Below are 18,919 nucleotides of genomic sequence, written 5' to 3'. Positions count from 1 at the left end.
ATTCTCAGATCTAATCAGCTGTGTGATTGCGATACTTGCTTCACTCGCATTTATACGAGTATAAAAAACGTGAAAAGGCCTTTAGACCAAAACTGAGTTCCGCTTTCGAAATTCAATGAAACATCTCTCTTCAAGTTCGGTTCCAAAAATTCCATCGAGCTTGTAGAAATTGGGCCCAAGGCTTCATCGCGCTAGACGGGGGCTGAATCGAGTGAAGTTGGCGGTGTGACGGGGCGGCTTTAAAACATTGTTTATTTCCATTGTCTCCATTATTGCCCTAGGGGATGGAAACTCACGGAAGTTTGGTAAGTAAGGGTTATGAGACGGGGGTTAAACCGCGCCGGAACGGCCGCACGTCGCGTTGCGTTCGCAGTGAAACTTACCCTACGTATTCTAGAAAACAGAGCGAGCTTGCGCTACGAAATAAACACACGCGTTCCGCAGCGGAGACATTATCAACCCTAATAAAGACGTGCCCCCATCCCTATCCCCCCGCGCCTTACCCCTTCGGAGTTTCTTGCGAGGAGAGAGAGCTAAGTAACCCCAGCCGTTAAACTTTCCGTGTAATTTTAGCGCAGGTTTCGTTCCGCAACGATTTCGCGCCCCGCAGAAGGGCTGCGAATGGGCTCACCCCCTGGTCTCGGTCCCCATTTTGGACCCCGTTAAGCGCTATTATTTACTGCCCCGTTTGTTCGTTTGCTCCTCTGTTTGGTTGTTTGTTCATCCGTTCGTTTGTTTGTTTGCTTGCTTGTTTGTTTGTCTGTGTGTTTACTTGTTTACTCGGCTGTTTGTTTCTCCGTCTTTTCTCCTCCGCGGTAGCAGCTACCTACTACCTAGCCTATCGCGTTTGTCCGTCAGCCGTCACCGCGCGCCGTCCATCCCTTAAAACCCACCGGCCGACCATCCCTTGCTTCGTTTACTCACTCGTTACTCAAATCCTCCCTGTCTGTCATTCCCTTTCCCTCCCTCCCTCTCTCACCGTCATTTACGCCTGTACGGTTTTTTTATTCCTTTCTTTTTATGTGTCAATTTTCAATTTTCTCCCCTTTGTTACAACTTTGCTTTTTCAATTAGTATAGTTCTCAGTACAATCGTTTAGAATTTGTCGCCAATGCTTAGCGGCGACAATTTCATCTCGCGTTTTACTAGCCTCTGTTGCGGAATCTGGAAGTCTGCTGGAGTATAAGTGCGTAAATTAAGATTCTTCTTTACCTTTTGTCTTGTTTCAATTATCCGCCGGTATTCTATGAAGTTTTGCACGAATGTGTGTCACATAGTTTTAAACGATTCACTTCACATCTTACAGTACCTCTTAAAGACTCACACATATATAAATGATGCTACTTCGATTCTGAGTGCCAAGAAATAATTCTTCAGTCGTACTCAAATTCATCGGAACAATAACTTTTGGCTGGACCTCGCGTTATTACCGTGACAGCTTTTCTCTTTACGAGTTTCGAGTAAAGGTGTTATCGAACAAATGTTGAGAATACGTACGAATCAGAAGGAAAATGACTGAATTAACTCAAACGAATCGTTTCTCTTTTCTTAATGTTTCTTCACCTCTCCACTGTTTGTTTCTCTCAAAATTTTGACAGACTTTCAGATCCCGACGTTATACGAAATCGAACAGAAATACTTTGGGCTAGTTTACAGTAAGGAGACTAAAACTCGTCATACTCCTGTAACACGTATGATAAAAAAAAAAAAATTCTTTCATAATTTCCGGATGAATCCATTGCGAGTAGATCTGAATAAGGAAAAAATCGCGTTAACGATTCTAGGTCATTTGATTCTAACTATAAACCGAAATCTTGATCAGAGATTGAAATGGAAAGTGAAAAGGAAGAGGAAGAAATAAAAATATTTATCGAAGAAGAGCAAAAAAGTTTCAGCGGCATAAATTTCGGCGAAATTTCTTGCGATAGGAATTCACCCCGTGTTCGTATAGCCAGTGAGTGGTAAGGAATTTAAGGCTTTCTGGAATAGATCTTATCGTTAGTATATCGGGACGATAAAATTGCTCCGTTGACATTGTATTATACCTGTATACGATACCTACGGCAGCTGACACAACAGGGTCGTCGTTTCGTTGAATTGTTCGAATCGCTTCTTTCCGGAGACATATAAAGCAACACAGCTGCGTCCGTGTAACGTACACGTAGACGTGCATACGTGTATCGATCCTACGTGGGCCACGTTATCGGTGATATTTTTCTTCATTGAAGATTCACCGCGAGTTTGAAGATAAAAAGGAACGACCGCGATACAGTTACATTACCGGCGATGTTGGACGTGCGGAAAGAGCCGCGGTAATGAGGAGATATTGAATTTACGAAATACCCGCAACCCTCTCGGTATGGAGCCGAAATTAATGTCTCAGCGTGCGCAAAACGTGGATTTGCGATCTAACTCGCTGGCCTCAGAATCCGAAATAAGTTGATCACTTTCGCGATGCGAGGTTGCAATGGTTTCCTTAATCGATGAAATTTTTTTAATCAAAAAAGTATGCGAGGTATCGAGTGCGAGAGAGTATAAAAGAGAAAATTTCCAGTATAAAGTAGACAGAAAAACAGGAAGAGAAGGTGAAAATTAATCGATTAAAGTGTAAAAGACGGAGAAATCCAATGATATTAAAATAAATGAAACTTTATCGACACGTCGTTTTAATAAGGATATTTTGCAGGAGGGTCTTTGCAGGAGGTAAGGAGATAACTATGAAAGAGAGGGTGGGATTTAGCGAGTGTGTAAGTGTACCAAAAACAAAAGCAAACAAAATTAATCAAAAATCCAAAACGCTATCTTGAAACTTTCATTCGACCTTATTATTATTCTTATTATTATTATTATCATTATCGTTATTATTATCATTATTATTGTTGTTATTATTTTTTTATTATCATTGCTATTATATTAGATAAAGATCTACTTACACTCACTAACTCACTTATTTACTCAATTATTATATACTTACCTAATTATTTGTATACTCACTTACTTGTTTAACTTGAATATCCTTCTATATACTCTTATATTATACTATATTGTCTCTAAATTTTATTATTATTATTATCATTACCATTAATATTATTATATCGTTTTTACATACTATATGTATTACTTATTTGAATCTCGATATTTTTATTATTATTACCATTGTTATTAGTTATACTACCTATCTATCAGTTGTTTACCACACAAAGTTGAATCAATTTCCGTCTACTTCAATAGATACGCATATTTATTTATTAGATACCTTATCGATCAATTTCTACGCGTTTTCTTACGTTTGTTTTTGTCGCTCCTGTAATCTTACCTTAGTCTTCTGCTATCTTTATTTTCAATTCCCTTTTCCACTCAATCTTAACTTACGATCAATGCAAACAGTGATACACTCTGTTCAAATACGCAATGTTTAACTGTTCGAATCTTATTCTGTAACTTATGAAGGGTGCTGAATTAGATACTATATCATATACGTTTACGCACACATTGTACATTTCTCAGACTTATGATTTTCCGATATATTATTATCATCATCATCATCATCGTTATACTCACGTCTCCATTTTAAACAACCAGTTGCATTGAGCCAGATTCGGTTGATTGGTCACATTTTATACAGGAAATTGATAGTCCTCTGAGTGGTAATTTATTCTTTTCAAAATACGTATTTCATTAATTGGCTTCGTATAACTGCATGCTTCATAATTAATAATATTCTACCTTCTACGTATAATATTTATATTATACTTTTTTCTTTATTTTATTCGTTTACTTTTTATCAATGTAAAATCCGGTCCAACGGCATCGGTTATATACAATACCATGTCACATGTTCCTGATACGAGAATTAAATGGGTGAAATCAAAGGGTTGCAGAATGACAAAGGTAACCCATAAGGAATATTATCATCACGAATTTCTTCTACGGTCTTCATAAAAAATACTCACAAGAAGGCCCCCCATTTACTATGTAACATGTCAACATAATATTCAGGAAAGAAATATAGAAAAACAGAGAAAATAATTGACTAATATAACTCCTTGTGAAAGGACTTTCGGGGCACGAATTAATATTAAAATTAAGATCAGAGTTAACGTTTAAAAATCATTTTTTAGTATTACGAGTCAATTTAAGGGTTAGGAGAAAAGAAAAAAAAATTATACCAATATTAAGGGCCACCATAATAACTACTCTGAATTTTCTACAAATTCTCTCGTTCAAAAATCTGAACGATAAGCAGATTCAGCATCGCGAAGCAGGGGGAAAAGGAACCGCGACGTGTCGCAATAGGGCCGTTTTAGAATTACTCGATCGACTAGCGAACCGAGGCTGCGGTGGACCGGAAGCCGAGTGTGATCAAAGTGTTGAACAAATGGGCGAACGACGTGTGAGTCGGGGTGCAGCGAGCGGGTGATTTCCAATTAATATCAATCAGAAGGTGCGGCGCCGCGAAAATCGTTCCGCTTGAACAGCCTCAACGTGCCGGAATCGAGGGATGCATTGCGTTGCATGTCCCACATACGAACCTGTGGCTGGACCACACCTGTCCCGGAAACCGCCAGAGCTCCATTTTATTTCACTTTTCTTTTCATTACTTGGCTTATCTTGTCGAAGGTTCCTCTTTTTTCTTTGAGTTTAATCATGATAATATTCGATTGTTTATCTGTCCACATAATTTTTTGACAAAAATATAACCAAAATTTAAAATCACATTTGATGGTATAATTTAATTTCTCTCAAAGTACTTAGCGAAGGTATTTTATTTACGCGTGGTATTGGATACCTTTTTACGAACACGTGTAATGGCACATCTCCTTCCAATTTTTAGTTTCTTATTTCCGCCTTAAAATCTCCACACACTCTTGCATTTATGCAGGTACGAATACCACAAATTTTCAGCCGTGTTCTCCATATTGCTCGCAGCGGTACTTAGGCGGCAATTTTATATCATCCGTGTAATAATATCGTGAAATATTGTGAGAGGAAATGTATATTTTACGCGCATTGCATATGGAATGTCGGTTCAAATAGACTTTTTGCTCGTTACGCTTTATTTCGGTTATTCATTTTACCTCGAATAAAAATCAACCCCATATTATTTCTTTTACTCTTGTATTTGATCGTGTTCTATTTACCACGTAAAAAGCTCAATGAAAATCGATACTTTGATGGCGAAAGTTGCATCGGCTCTTCTATTCTTGTACATTAGTTCTTCTTCCTTATCGAGAAATTGCTCTGTCAACCCGTCCAATGGCGCTCGCGTGATATTATTACGTCGAAATTGAGATGCTGAAATCGTAAAACGAATTTTCACGTGGTGCAAAAAAATCTCTCCTTCTCCTTTTCACGAGGCACCCAAGTATAGAACAACAGATCCCCCTTCCCACCCGTCACTTGCCTAAATCACCGGGTCGTTATTGAGAAATCCCCTTTCTGAAGCCCCGCCGCGAAAGAAAACGTGACAAAATATTTGAATGGCCCCTAATCTCGCGTCATAGTGGCTCCTCCGCCTGTACATTTCTGTACGGAAATTCGTATTTCAGTAGAATCGATATTGGAGCACAAGAAGCGTGTATAATACCAGCCTAGATATCAGAATTTGTGATCCGTTACTTTATTGCTCGGTGTGGCTGCTGCAGGGTGCTCAGGTTTCGACGCGTGCACGCGTTTCCGGTTCGGGTTTCACGCCCATACGAATCCCCATAAAAGTAAGCGCGCGTGCCTCCGCATCATCGCCCCCGTCATTTCACCCCCGCCCCCACTCGCTATCTCTCCGCTCTCTTTCCGCTCATATCCGTGCATTTGCGGTAGCCCGCGACAACTTCCCGATAAGTTACGAGCGCCGCCCCTGCCGCCCCTAACACACGACCCTCACCCTCCCAAAATCAAATAATTCACCTTGCCCGACGGATGAACTTCGTCATCGATTACACGCCCTGCCTTTCATCCCCCACGCGGGTTCAAAAAATCGAAACTCAGGGCGAAAAAGAAGAGACCAACATCCCCTGAAAGTTGTAGAGACTCTCGGCGGCTAACTGCTCCGGTGGGGGTGGGGGTGGGGGTGGGTAATCTACGCCGGTGCATCGCCGCGTGTCGCGTCACCCCGCGCGGACGGGATGTCCGTGTAATCAGCTGCCTAATGGGGTGGATGTGGATATAGGCCGGCCACACGCGCCCTCGCCCAGGAAACTCTTGTCGGCGGGCTCGAGCGGAGAGCTTCATCTTCCCGTGACATGGAGCGACGACCGACATACCTGGAACCGAGATAACAAACGACCCGCTCGGCTCTACGGACATCCAGCTCGGTGCAGCGTTAAACGAGCACCCGTGTATCGAGCTTGATCCCCTGGGGGTGGTGGGGCGGAATTTTCGGGGCTTTGACACGCTTGTTTCCGCAAATTTTCACTCGATGATTATCCTTCCTGATAGTAAAAACAACGCCTTCTTGTTTTAAGACAAGGAACTCGACGTAGCGCAGGTGAAGATAGTTGATAAAATATTCGACCAATCCTATCCGATCTTCGTTGAATTATGACCAGAAAAATTTTCGGACTCTGTCGACAAGATGCCAGTCGCTGGAGTTCAAAAATTGATTGAAAAGTCGTTGCGAACGTTGGTCGAATAACGATTAAAATATTGAGTTGTAAAAATTTTAAACTATAAAATCGACCCCTTAACTCGAAAACGGCGAGTCGGTGTAAAGTAGGCAAGATTGAAAAAGTGTCCATATAATTGAAAGGATGAAAAAAAAAATTTCAGGACAAAAAACCGACCGGGATTCTAATGGCATAAAAACCGGTTGAACACGATGAGAAAATGAATTTATAAAAGGACGGAGGCATCAGTAGGCATAATAATCGTCAAGGTTTTTCACTCAGAATCGTGTATCATCTTTCCTCGACGCAGATACGAGTAGAGCTTAAATATGCAGCAGGTTGAGTCTACGCCTGGAACACGGAGAGAGGCGCGTGTACTTCCGCCCTTACGTCAGAGAACCTTATAGCCGGCGTTGCTGCACGGTTGAATATAGAAGCAGCAGGGATATGCATAGATTCTCGTGTGCAGATTCACTACGTTATACTTGATGGCATACGCGGTTCCAGGCGTATATAACACCGCGTTATAGTGTGTTGTAAGCGCTCCAGTGGATGTAGCGAGGGTTACATGGAAGACCTTTGAAACCGACGAGGGTGGTTTTACCCTCATCATGAATTCTCTCTGCGCCGAGTTTTGTTCAGCCTTCTTTTTTCCCCTATTTCTCTGCCTCCTTCCCTCCCTTCGCTTACATTTCGTTCCCCTATTTTTTTTTCTCTACTTTTTTTATTTCTTGTCTTTTTTTTACACACTTTTTCCCTTTTCTGTTTTTCTTTTTCCTCCCTTCTCCCCTCCCCCCCCGCCCCCCGCATCCCGGCACTCTCTTCGACGCACAGGTGATACCTATACATTATACTATACGTGTCCCGTCTCTTCCGCTCACACAGAGTGATGTGGATTTAGTAGAGTCTCTGTATCCACCACTCAGCGTTCTTTAGCCACGTGCGTGGATGGAAATAGATGAATTAGTAGCTACCCGGCTATAGACACCCGGTATAATAAATATTGACTGGCGATTCGCTCGTTAAGTATACGTATATAAGTACAGCTATTTGGATAATGTAATATACGTATAAGGATGATGCCGAGAATTTATAGTGAGTATAATTTAGCCTCTTAGTTTACGACAACGATTATTTCTTTTTATTTTCGTATCGTTTCTTTTGTTTTACCCTTTTTTTTTTTCTTTCATAAATATTTACTTTCTCCTCTCTTTTCGAACACATTCCTCGATCATTTTATTACTTAAATATACATCATTATTATATCCACGCACTAACATATGTATTGTATTCTGTATGTATTGTCACATATTGTGTATAGTATATGTACATGTAATTACGCATTGAGCACATACTGTTTGTATAACTGTATGGAAATTTGTGTATACTGTGAAACTTTTTATCCAAATCTCTTATACTATAGTGTCGTATTTTATACGTCTTTGATCGACTTTTCATTATTATCGTTTTCTTCTATCTCTCTCTCTATTTCTCTCTTTCTACCTCTCTGTGTATGTACATAGATATACATAATACATATTGTACATCGATCTTTATTACGTAGTATTTTGATTTCGTTTTCAATTCAAATTTTCTGTCTCCTTTTTTTCCACCTCTATGTGATATGCTCTTGAAAATAATAATTGGTACAAAGTTTTTTTTTTTTTTTTTATTTTCTTTTTATTTTAAATTATTAAATTTAAATAACACTTTTTCGTCCAATATTCTATATAATAATCTTAAATAATAATCATCATAGTTGCATCTTATAATATTTAATACGCTTCTGCGCACTGTATAATCAGATATCATATACATATACCGTATATACATTATATTGGGCGAGCGATGAATTCAGGGGTGTAGACGTGACCTACAGTCAGTCCTTCCTTGGTACGATATACATCTCTACGATGCATATAAAGAATTGGAATAACGTAATACGGATGATAAGAAATTTTGACACAAATACGTATAACATATAAAAATATATATATATATATATATATATATATATATATATATGTATATATATATATTTGTATATACATATATTATTAATACGCACGAAGATCGCTGGTAGGTGACTCGGCTAATCTTTATGTGCGCATCGCACGCACGGTATCATCCACCCGCGCAATTCGTGGCTGAATAATAACTCGAGAATTTCCAAGATACAGTAATAATATCGAGTACATGTATAGATGTATTTAGGGACGTAATGCAGGGACGACGGTGGTCGGGGTCGTCTTCGCTCTTGAATTTATCGCATTTTGTGTGTGTGTGTGTACGTGGGTATGTACAGCCGGCGTGCGTGTGCCGGGAATCCCCGGCACTTTATCTTATATACAAGTTATGTACAGACGGTGTACATACCCATAATACACGCTTTACCTATAACCCAACCAAACGAAACTAGCCTCCCTCGCAAGCGTCACGCAACGCCGATGCCCGACGCGACGCTGCTTTACTCGAGGAGAAAACAAAGGGAGGGAAAGGGATTCACCGGCGATGCCTTCGTTTAAGGAAAGTTTTATGCTGCGGATGCGCGAATTGAAAGAAAAGAAAAGGAAAGGAAAGGAAAGGAAAGGAAAGGAAAGATCGAGGGGGTGAGAGGGTGGGAAACGGGAAAAGGGGGAAACATCGACGAGTGATGAAAAGAGGGGGGCGAAGCCGTCTGGCTTTGGCGTTGGCGTTGGCGTTTGGCGAGCCGGCGAGTCATCCGAGAGTAAAGCAACCGACCTACTCGGAATATCAGCTAAGAGGTAGTTGTTCCCCTGCTTACAGCAAACTCAAAGCCGCTCACTTTCGACGAAGTTTATAATCAAAGCAGCCCCACAAACTGCACCGTCTACTGCGGAGGCCTCACAAACGGTCTCACCGAAGAACTGATGCAGAAAACCTTTTCGCCCTTCGGCTCCATACAGGAGATACGCGTCTTCAAGGATAAGGGATACGCGTTTGTCAGGTGAGTGGAATAACCTTATTATACACTCTATATATAATAATATCTCTCAAAACGTAACTATACATATAAGTAATTTATACCTCCGACCTTTGGGCATACATCCGACATCCCTCGTCAGTAGAGTCATTTTGTGAACAAAATTTATCGCCCCAAAACGCCGTCATTGATTGGCGAAGGAATGAGGAAGGGAAGGGGGGGGGGCGCGTAAGTGAATAGCATAAATCTATGGGGTTGTAGATCGTAACAGATTCTGCGTACGTGTGCCCTTAATCTTTCGAGATGAATCGGCCCTCGCGGTGCATTTATTGGTCGATTCCGTACTTAGTTTCGGTGTAGCTTGATGCGCGATATCGTATAGCCCCCGGGATACCTTCCGGCTCGGTTCCTCGAGGATTCACGTGCCGGCTCACGATCTGCACGGACTATCAATTTGCACCGCGATCCCCACGACCACCAACGCAAGCCGGACACACGCGACCACCGCCGCAAAACGGAGGCACACGAGCCTAGAAGCGATCCCCACGATTTACGGTCCGTGTGTAACCCTGCATGCTGCCCCCACCCCCACCCCCAACCCCATATCGCTTACCGACGAGCTAACCAAAGTCCCGAAGTCTCGAGAGTCTTGGCTCCGATTCTTTCTCTTTAGCTATGCGGGTGTCGATTCCTTTGCTAGTTTTATACCACGAATGGCACAATTTTTCAGGGGCTGGGAATTCTGGGAACGGAATATGTGAACAATGGGATGGTCGTTATTTGGGGTGTTGACGAAGTTTTGCCAACTCACCCCACGAATCAACTTCAAATAATTCTAAAACAATTGCCTAATTTTTTCAGATTTCTACCTCAACTCTGGATTAGTCCGCTTTGTGATCGAAGTTTCTTATGGAAATGAACATGAGAAAAACTTGTTTCCTTGGTAAATATTTTGTTGCAAGAGTAATAATGTTCAGTAGCACTAATGCAGACTAAAACCTCACAGTTAAACATTTTTTTTAACATCAGAAACTTCAACCACAAATCGGACTGTCTTAAAGTTGAGGTAAAATTCTGAAAAAATTGAGTAATTGTTTATTAATTATTTATTCATTTTTCATTCCAACTGCGTGGCAAAAATTATAGGTACATGATCAAGTGTCTTCAAAATTTAAGACAAAAAATTGATTTCTCTCCAGGGTTTCTTTTTTCGACATTAAAAGCCTGGAAGGCATTCTCTGAGTATATCTAACACGGGATTTCTCGCCATTAGGAAATTACACAGCGACCTGTTCGGAAACGTGCGGTATAATAGGAGTGTGCATGGTCTAATCGCAAAGTAGACTGTTGATGAAATTCGAGTTTTATCGATCGGCGGAAAATTGTTGATTGTATGGATAAATTGCTGCTGGCGTTTTTGTCTTCTTCTTGTCATTTTCAACGCGGTCGGGTAGACTGAAAGCCCTGATAACGTGGTAAAGTTGATAATTCAATTACGAGTAAGGGGGTTCGCCTTTATTTAATTCTACGTAACATCCCCCGCTCGTGAATCGATCGACGCGTTTATGCACGCCGGGTTTTTCCCCGCGTGAAAGTCGCGTTTCTGCTTTAACGGAGACGAGAGCTTATCATGATTTATTGAAATTCGTATAACACGCGGTATTTCATTGCGTCGATTTCAACCTCCTCAATTCTCGCGTTTCTAAAACCGCAGCTACTCCATATTGTTCAATTCGCAATTGAGCCTAAGCCTCGTTTATTTCTGATCGAAAATAATATCCTCCTCCAATCTCTAATCATTCCGCCAAATATCAAACGAGCAAAATTCCATCGCTGATTGCCACTCGGTCATTCGTGTATATAACCGGCTGAAATTACGCCGCATTGACTATCGAGCCTGTTTAATCAGTAATCGAGTGAAATTGAATGTCTATATAATTACACGTTAAATTTTCTAGCCACGCAAAATCCGCGCAAAGTTCGTTTTCTGCTTTCGATCAAATCTACAAATAATCGATTATCGTCAGACAGCAAACGTTCGCTTTCTCCTCGCGATGATCGTTCCGTCGATTGAACGTTGACGTTTGAAACAGATTCGAACACCCGGATCAATTTCCTCGGGAGTGATAGTCGCCTTGCTACAAGAGGAAGAAAGTGAAGAGGGTAGAGAAGAAAAAGGATGAAGAAGAAGAGAACTCGAGAGAGCGGCTCGCCGAAGTCACTCCGGGCTTTCTCTTCTATATAAATGTCAATTTCCCTCCACTCTCGGCCCATTTCCGCGTACAAAGAAATCGCTCGCGCTCGGCCGCCCGGAATAATTACCGCTCGTCGTACAACCGTCGCCATGCACTGCAGATCGACGTACAAGTTCCCCTCCGGATACCCGGAGTTTCAGTTGCGTTTCGTCGGCTTTTAATTCGCCGTTTCAAACCCGACGTGGAGAAGTTGAATAAAACCGTCAGGACCCGCCCCCGCGTTAAAAGAAGAAACAAACAGCCTCCTACAAACGTTGGAAGGACCTTCGCAGCCCGGATACAAAATTCCGCGTATCCGTCGGACCTGCGGCCACTTTGAAGCGGCCACGATTCTTTTTCACGCCCCCGGCAAGAACTCGCCCGCCTTTTCCGACTCTTTCGAACTTTTTCTCGCGCATCGCCGTCCACGTAGGTCCACCTACACCGTGACTTTGAAACGAATCGAGAGATTTTTTTGCGCCCCCGTCTTCTCCGCCGAGCGGATCGCGCATCATACACGTATTTTCCACCGAGCGAAACTCAGTCTTCCAGGTTCATTTGAATTTTTAATCAACGAATTAGCCAGTCACCCTCGACTCTCCGAATGCCAGCATCCGCGAGCACCGCACCACCGCTCAATTTGCGGACCGCGAAATTTCCCGACCCGCAACCCCGCGACTCGCCCTTTACTCTCAAACTTTACCCGCTATTTTTCGCGGACCGTCGTCGGGCAACCGGCATAGTTTTAATTAGCGAACGCTAATATTCAACCTCACAGCCTCGACGCAACACTCGACTCTCCAGGATCGATAGTCATTCCACGTCTCGATATCGCCAGTTTCGCGAACTCGCATTACACACGTGGACATACATATATGAGGTACTTGATTTTCGAAGAGGAAGAAAATATGTGTTTCTTTACATTCGATGCAAGAATATAATATAAGAAATCACGCGTTTTGAACGAGAGAAAAGGCGACTCACGTGGGGTTACCTCGCCTCTATATTCGCACGGTAGATACTACATAGACATTGGAATATATGAAAACGGCATCGCAAAATCTCATAAGACACGATTCGAAGTTTGACGATGGAAATTGGCGGACGCGATCTTCTCCCTCCGTTTTGTGTCGGCGTACGGCTACCTTGACGCGTCTTCGGCTATGGCCCGAGCCGGAAAAGCAGGCGGAGTGAAAAACGCCACCCCTGATCCCTCCGGATATACATATTTCGATATACGACGCCGGGCAGATAGCAATTCATAATGCTGCACGGTAGCCAGGCGACGCGTCTGTTCGTATCCCGTTTTCCCCTGAGACGGGGGTGAGTTTTCCCCTCCAGCCATTACATCCTTACCCCGTTTTTCCCCATTTGCCATTTTACGTCCCGCGCAGCGGGGGGAGAAAGAAAGAAAGAAGAACTCGAGCTTCTGCGCAACCAACGAACCCTCACTCAACCGTCTACAGGGTTGAACCTTCCTAGCCCCCGCGATAATAGAAACATTTTATTAACTCTTAACTCTCGGAGAGCAAGCGTGTGCAGTCCAGATTACTTTTATAATGCCCCGTTAAAAACGGGGCCCGCCTATCAACCGACTTCGTTTTTACGCGCTCCTTCCACCCCCGAATCCACCGACACGTTACGGTTTTTGGCACAACCGTCTAGCCGCTGAGTCACGTACGCGTTATAGAAATCTCGGATAAGAATCGTGGGGATGATAAAAAGCCCGCGGTTTCTCCTTGGATATACTATACTATACCATAATAACCCATGATATGATATATACATATAAGTTACACACATATACGAGTGAATAATTACCTGAAAGGTACTTCACCCTGAGGTGTACATCGGTAGTTATAATTGAGATCGATTCTCCGTTCGTTTTCGCAAATGCAGAAAATATATTACCTATTTTGGCACATGCACCATGAGACGAGGGATATTGTGATGGATACGGGTCTACTAGGCTTACGAATCGATAGATACAATTCATTCTCGACCTCCCGCAGGTTCTCCACGAAAGAATCGGCGACGCACGCCATAGTCGCGGTTCACAACACCGACATAAATGGACAGACGGTGAAGTGCAGCTGGGGAAAGGAGAGCGGAGATCCGAACAACGCCCAGCAAACCGGACAGGTGAGAATGGACCGGTAATTTTATTTTCCTGGGATGTCGGGAGCGGGTGGGGGTGGAGGGTGGAGGGTGGTCGTTTCGCCACCAGCCTCCTTCCTCCTCATCCTCCTCCTCGTCCTCCACGCGCAATTATCCAGGAGTTACTGTGATTGCGAACGTTTCAACGTTTCAACGTTTCAACGTTTCAACGTCCTCTCACCTCTCTTCTCTTCTCTTCTCTTTACCCCATAGACGCTCACCTCAGCGACCTACCCTTACTACGCGGCGGCGGCGGCAGCCGCTGCAGCCGCAGCTGGAGTCGCGGGGGTAGCGGGGGTCGGAAGTGGAATCGGCGGTGCCGGACAGCTCGGCTACTGGTACCCACCCCAGTCGTATCCAACAACCGCGACCCAGATGCAGGCCGCAGGTGGATTCCTCCAGGGGATGCAGGGGTACACCTACGGACAGTTCGCGGGGTATCAGCAGGCCCAATACATGGGGTAAGCGAACCACGTGATACTAACCACTCGCTACCACCTCATCAATTTCCGAGAATGAGTAAATGGACAATTGTGATGTTAAAATCACCATAAGTGGAGGTACTTTAGGGTGGTCGTTAGACGGAAGATCATGTGGGATGATCATAAATCGGCTCGAAATGTAAAAAAAAAAAAACTTGTGTAACGTCAATTTTTCCAGATTTTCATTCTCAGCAATTAGTATTGCACCCTGTAGATCGTGCATTACACACGATATCGTGACAGTTTTAATTCAGTGTAATATTTTTCAATCATTTCTCAAGCTTTTATGTTTTTTTTAATCTTCATTGAATTTCGAATCCTTGTTATTTTCGATTGTGTAGTAGGAAAATATGCAGGAAATTCAATTCTAGTGCTCAGGAAAATTGAAGGCCAGCTGGGAGACTCAGGGGTTGAAATAAAAATCTGAAAAAACTCAAGATCTATATTTTTTTTATATTCAAAGCCGATCTACGACCATCCAACATTGAAATTCCAACAAAAAAAAACCACTCAACGACCACCCTAGTATACATACACCCCTATAATAGGTAAAACACCTACTTCAACTTTTATAATTTGTTTATTCGCTGGTATAAATTACACTCACTGATCTTTTTCATACCCTGATACTGCGATTGTTGTGCTTTCGTATCCTTGGTTTTTACCCTTTTTCTCCCTCCCGCAGAATGGGGATGGGTGTTCATGCGGCGGGAACGGCCGCGGGTTGGGGCCAGGGTCTTCCTGGAGGCCCCCAACTCCCCCCGCACCATGCAACCACCGTGTCGGCGCCCCCCGGCGTCCAGGCGGCGGCACCACCCCCGCCACCGCCCGCCCAGATGATGGCCTACCCCATGCAACAGTTCCAGGTCGGTTTCTACCCCTTATAAGTAGTTCGCTGAACCCGACGGCTCTGAGACCCAGACTGTATATTTTTCAGTCGAATAATTTCGTACTTGGTGGTCTCATTTTTTTTTTTTTTTTTTTTTTTTTTTTTTTTTTTTTTTTTTTTTTTATCCTCCGCTCTGGGGTGCTTTCATAAAAAATCAGTCTGGGTCTCGGAGTATCGGCTCGTCGAGTTCGGAACATGTTTTGTTTTTCATAAACGTTTGATGACTGTGTCGTAATCCGCACGCTTTGTCTATACATTTTTTATTCTCTACTTAATTATTGATGAAATCATATCGTACATTTGGAAATCCGTATATCACTAAAGGAAACAAATCTCTGTTAATTTTGTATTTGGAAAAAAATTTACCTCCGTGCACCGTGGAATTTTTAGCATGATTCGTGTGTAGTGGAATTTTGTTCACGATTTAATATAATATCTGAGTTTTTGTTTTCTTTTGTATGGTTTGATTATTATTGTTATATTTTCTTTTTATATGTAACGAGTGTCCAGCTTGAAAATATTTTGCATAGCTTCCTGATCTTTTTTTATAACTGTACCTCGGAATTTTTAAGAACAGTGACAAAGGAATAAAGAAAAGTCCCCGTAGTAGGGAATTTCAAAAATTTATATTCGACGTAAAAGACAATTACATACGAAGCCTTCAAGGTTTGCGATAAAGTGAAGCTGGACACTCGAGACGTATCCGCATGTGTGTCTATAGATACTTTGCAAATATACATTATCTTCACACGCATGCTTGTTTATTTATACTATTGAGTAATTATGGTGTTATGGTTTCGTTGCTGGTTTAACGGCGAAGATCGTTTGATTCGTGTTCGCGATTTCAAAAAAAAACTTGTGTTCGAGATTTATGCAAATTCTAAACTACACGGAAAGGGCAGTTGGGGGTTTCAGACAAATAAATCACGGCTGAAGCTGCAGTAACCATGGTCGAATGTTTCGCGCGTGATAATGTTCAGGTAAATCCGTGCTCAGGTAAATAAAACACCCCTGCATCAGACAAGGAGCGTGACGTTTATAGAGTGTTCTCGTGACGAGTGAGCCAATTTCGATTAAGTGCCTATTGGAATCTGCAGGGTCGGTTCGGCTGGAGGGGTTCGCGTATTCGATACACTAACTAACCACCCGGAAAGAGTAACGCGCAGCTTGATAGAAAAAAAATTGACCCCCACCCCTCCGTGTCAAATTCGATCTCGACAATTCGAATAGCCGATAAACTTTATCGAGCAAGCATCGGGCTTTGCGACGTTCCATTTGACTTTGGTGCTTGGCGTGTATTTGAAAGATTGCACGAAATACGCAGAATTTTTTATACCTCACTTATAATACGTTTTGGATCTTGTTTCTTGTTTTGTGTGCCGATTAACCTTTATATCGTACCTTTTGTTCTTCACTGGAAGAAAGAATCCCCTAGAAGTTCTTGAACCCCTGTTTTGTTCCTTTGACGATATGGTGAATGGATTGAAAAATTTTTGCACGAGCCTTGACCGATCCGGGAATGAGGAATGGCGCGAATTGGGTGTTTACAAAAATGGTAGTAGTGAGCTTTGGCAAATTGTAGTTAGACATATGTGGGCACGCGTGTAACCGTGTAAAGTATGTGAATATTAGATGATTTAAATTCGAGATCGGACACCATACTTAATCAGCGTTTGTGTGTTCAAATGGTAAAGTGTGTTCTTGGTTGCGGTCCAGCTAGCGGATGAGGACTGGCTGGCGCCTAGTCTTCTAGTGTGATGGTAAACACGCACTCGCCAGCGACACCACCGCTACGTCACTTCCGGTTTGAGCCCCTCCCCCTCCCCAGCAATAGGTACGCCCAACAACGACGACGCCGAAGAAGACGCCGAAGAAGGAGAAGAAGAAGAAGGAGACGGAGAAGGAAAAGAAAAAGAAGGAGACGAAGGAGAAGGAGAAGAAAAAGAAGAAGGAGACCGACGCCTGATGCACCTCGGGGGACGCCGGTCATGCCGAGGAACCATCCCTCCGCCAAGGCCCGTCTCTTCGCGACTTCCGTCGACGCTGAACCGAGAACGGCTTCCGGATGCGGGTCGAACGGAGCCGCGTTTCATTGCTGCCAGGCTGGCTGGCTGGCTACTGACACACCAAACTATGCCAACGGACATACCTATGACTCTTTTAAAACGGAGCTGAGACGCAGCGTTGCTTGTGATGATGTTATTACACTCTACTGTCATTGTTATTATTACTATTATTATCGTCATTATTGTTATTATTGTCATTGGACTGTCACCGTTCATCGCGCCGTATCGTATTGTACCATTATTATCATTATCGTTAGTATTATTATCGTCATTATTATTATTATTATTACTACTATTGTTATTACCATTGTCGTATTACGTGCGCTAGTTTATTGGTAACTGCAGACAGTGAGTGCATGATTTCACGTGGCGTAGGGGTGCCGTACTTCCGTTTTATTCCAACGCGATACGCATCTTGCCACTTTCATACATTCGTAGAACCTGAACTAATGGTAATAGCCACTTGTAACGCAATTTCATGAGACCTAGTCTAGAGGAGAGAAGAGAAATTTTAACCAAAAGAAAATTTATTATTCTTGGTAAAAGAAACGCGCTGAATTCCATGATTCGTCATATTTTTTTTTCGCTCTTCGAGTTAAATCTGACGTGTTGATAAGTGGTTTCTTCTTTATGCAGCCACGTAGTGCCAATTTATTTCGCTAAATTGAAGAACGAATTCATCAGGTCAAATATAGAAAATGAAATATGTAAAATTATTGCAAATAAAACAAGAACAGCTTGGAACGAGACGGAGAATCACGACGTAATCCAATAAGAACTGCAGCTAATCTCTCTCCCGTGGAAAGTTTTCAAAGAAAAATGCTAATCTTCTTTCAATTCACGACTCTTCTGCAAAATCGGCGTGCTCTGATTTTATTATTGTTATAATTAATCGACCGTTACGTTGTACTTGATACCGAGTTTGAATCTGAACACAAATCGTAACTACGATCACTGATCAACACCCTAAATTGCGTTTATCATCTCAATTAATAAGCCCTACTTGTCTATGAAATTTCATTATTATTAAGTGGTAATATTCGGCGGGAAACGCGGATGTGAAAAATGGAACGTCGCGCAGGCATCGCACCTTCAAATCGCCCGTGTGCAATAGTTAAAATACACGCGTAAAATATGTATAAATTATATGATAGAATGACGTACGTGTATTGAAAGCCGATATAGTTAGGTGGTTATAGTTAGTTGGTTGACTGGTTATTCAGTTGGTTGGCCGGTTGGTTAGTTGGTTTGTTAGATAGTTAGTTAGGTACTTACTTAGCTATAGCCGGGTAGTTAGTTAGTTATGTATCATATAAATATACAACTATCAATGCGCAGAGAAATTCAAAGGCGAGGAAAGTGCAATTAAAAATGGAAATATATTTCCTACATAGCGCAGTACCTATACTGACAATGAGAAGTTGAATTATATCTACATCTCTCCGAGTCGTCGCCAGAAACGATTGTAGAATCAAGTTCTAGGGTCGTTGATTATTTTTTCACTTGCATTTTGTCTTCAACATTTGTATTTTTACCAAAAATCGA

General features: G+C 42.4%; 1 protein-coding gene across 5 annotated transcripts in view; it reads left to right on the top strand.

Annotated features, from left to right (window-relative positions):
• Positions 1-17,261, top strand: part of LOC124413409 (nucleolysin TIAR) — a 264,474-nt gene extending 247,213 nt beyond the window's left edge. For 4 of the 5 annotated variants that reach the window (XM_046893957.1, XM_046893961.1, XM_046893960.1 and 1 more), the window contains 5 exons: positions 9,390-9,570; positions 13,793-13,922; positions 14,151-14,398; positions 15,105-15,285; positions 17,025-17,261. In XM_046893957.1, the coding sequence (XP_046749913.1) occupies positions 9,390-9,570; positions 13,793-13,922; positions 14,151-14,398; positions 15,105-15,285; positions 17,025-17,066 (782 nt within the window). In that variant the 3' untranslated portion in view covers positions 17,067-17,261. Of the gene's footprint in view, positions 1-9,389; positions 9,571-13,792; positions 13,923-14,150; positions 14,399-15,104; positions 15,286-17,002 lie in introns of all 5 variants that reach the window. The other variant, XM_046893958.1, reaches the window with a different exon arrangement.
• Positions 17,262-18,919: the final 1,658 nt, after the last annotated feature.

The sequence above is a fragment of the Diprion similis genome, chromosome 12 (assembly GCF_021155765.1).
Source record: "Diprion similis isolate iyDipSimi1 chromosome 12, iyDipSimi1.1, whole genome shotgun sequence".
NCBI classification, from domain to species: Eukaryota; Metazoa; Arthropoda; class Insecta; order Hymenoptera; family Diprionidae; genus Diprion; species Diprion similis.
This window is presented reverse-complemented; position numbering and strand designations above follow the sequence as displayed.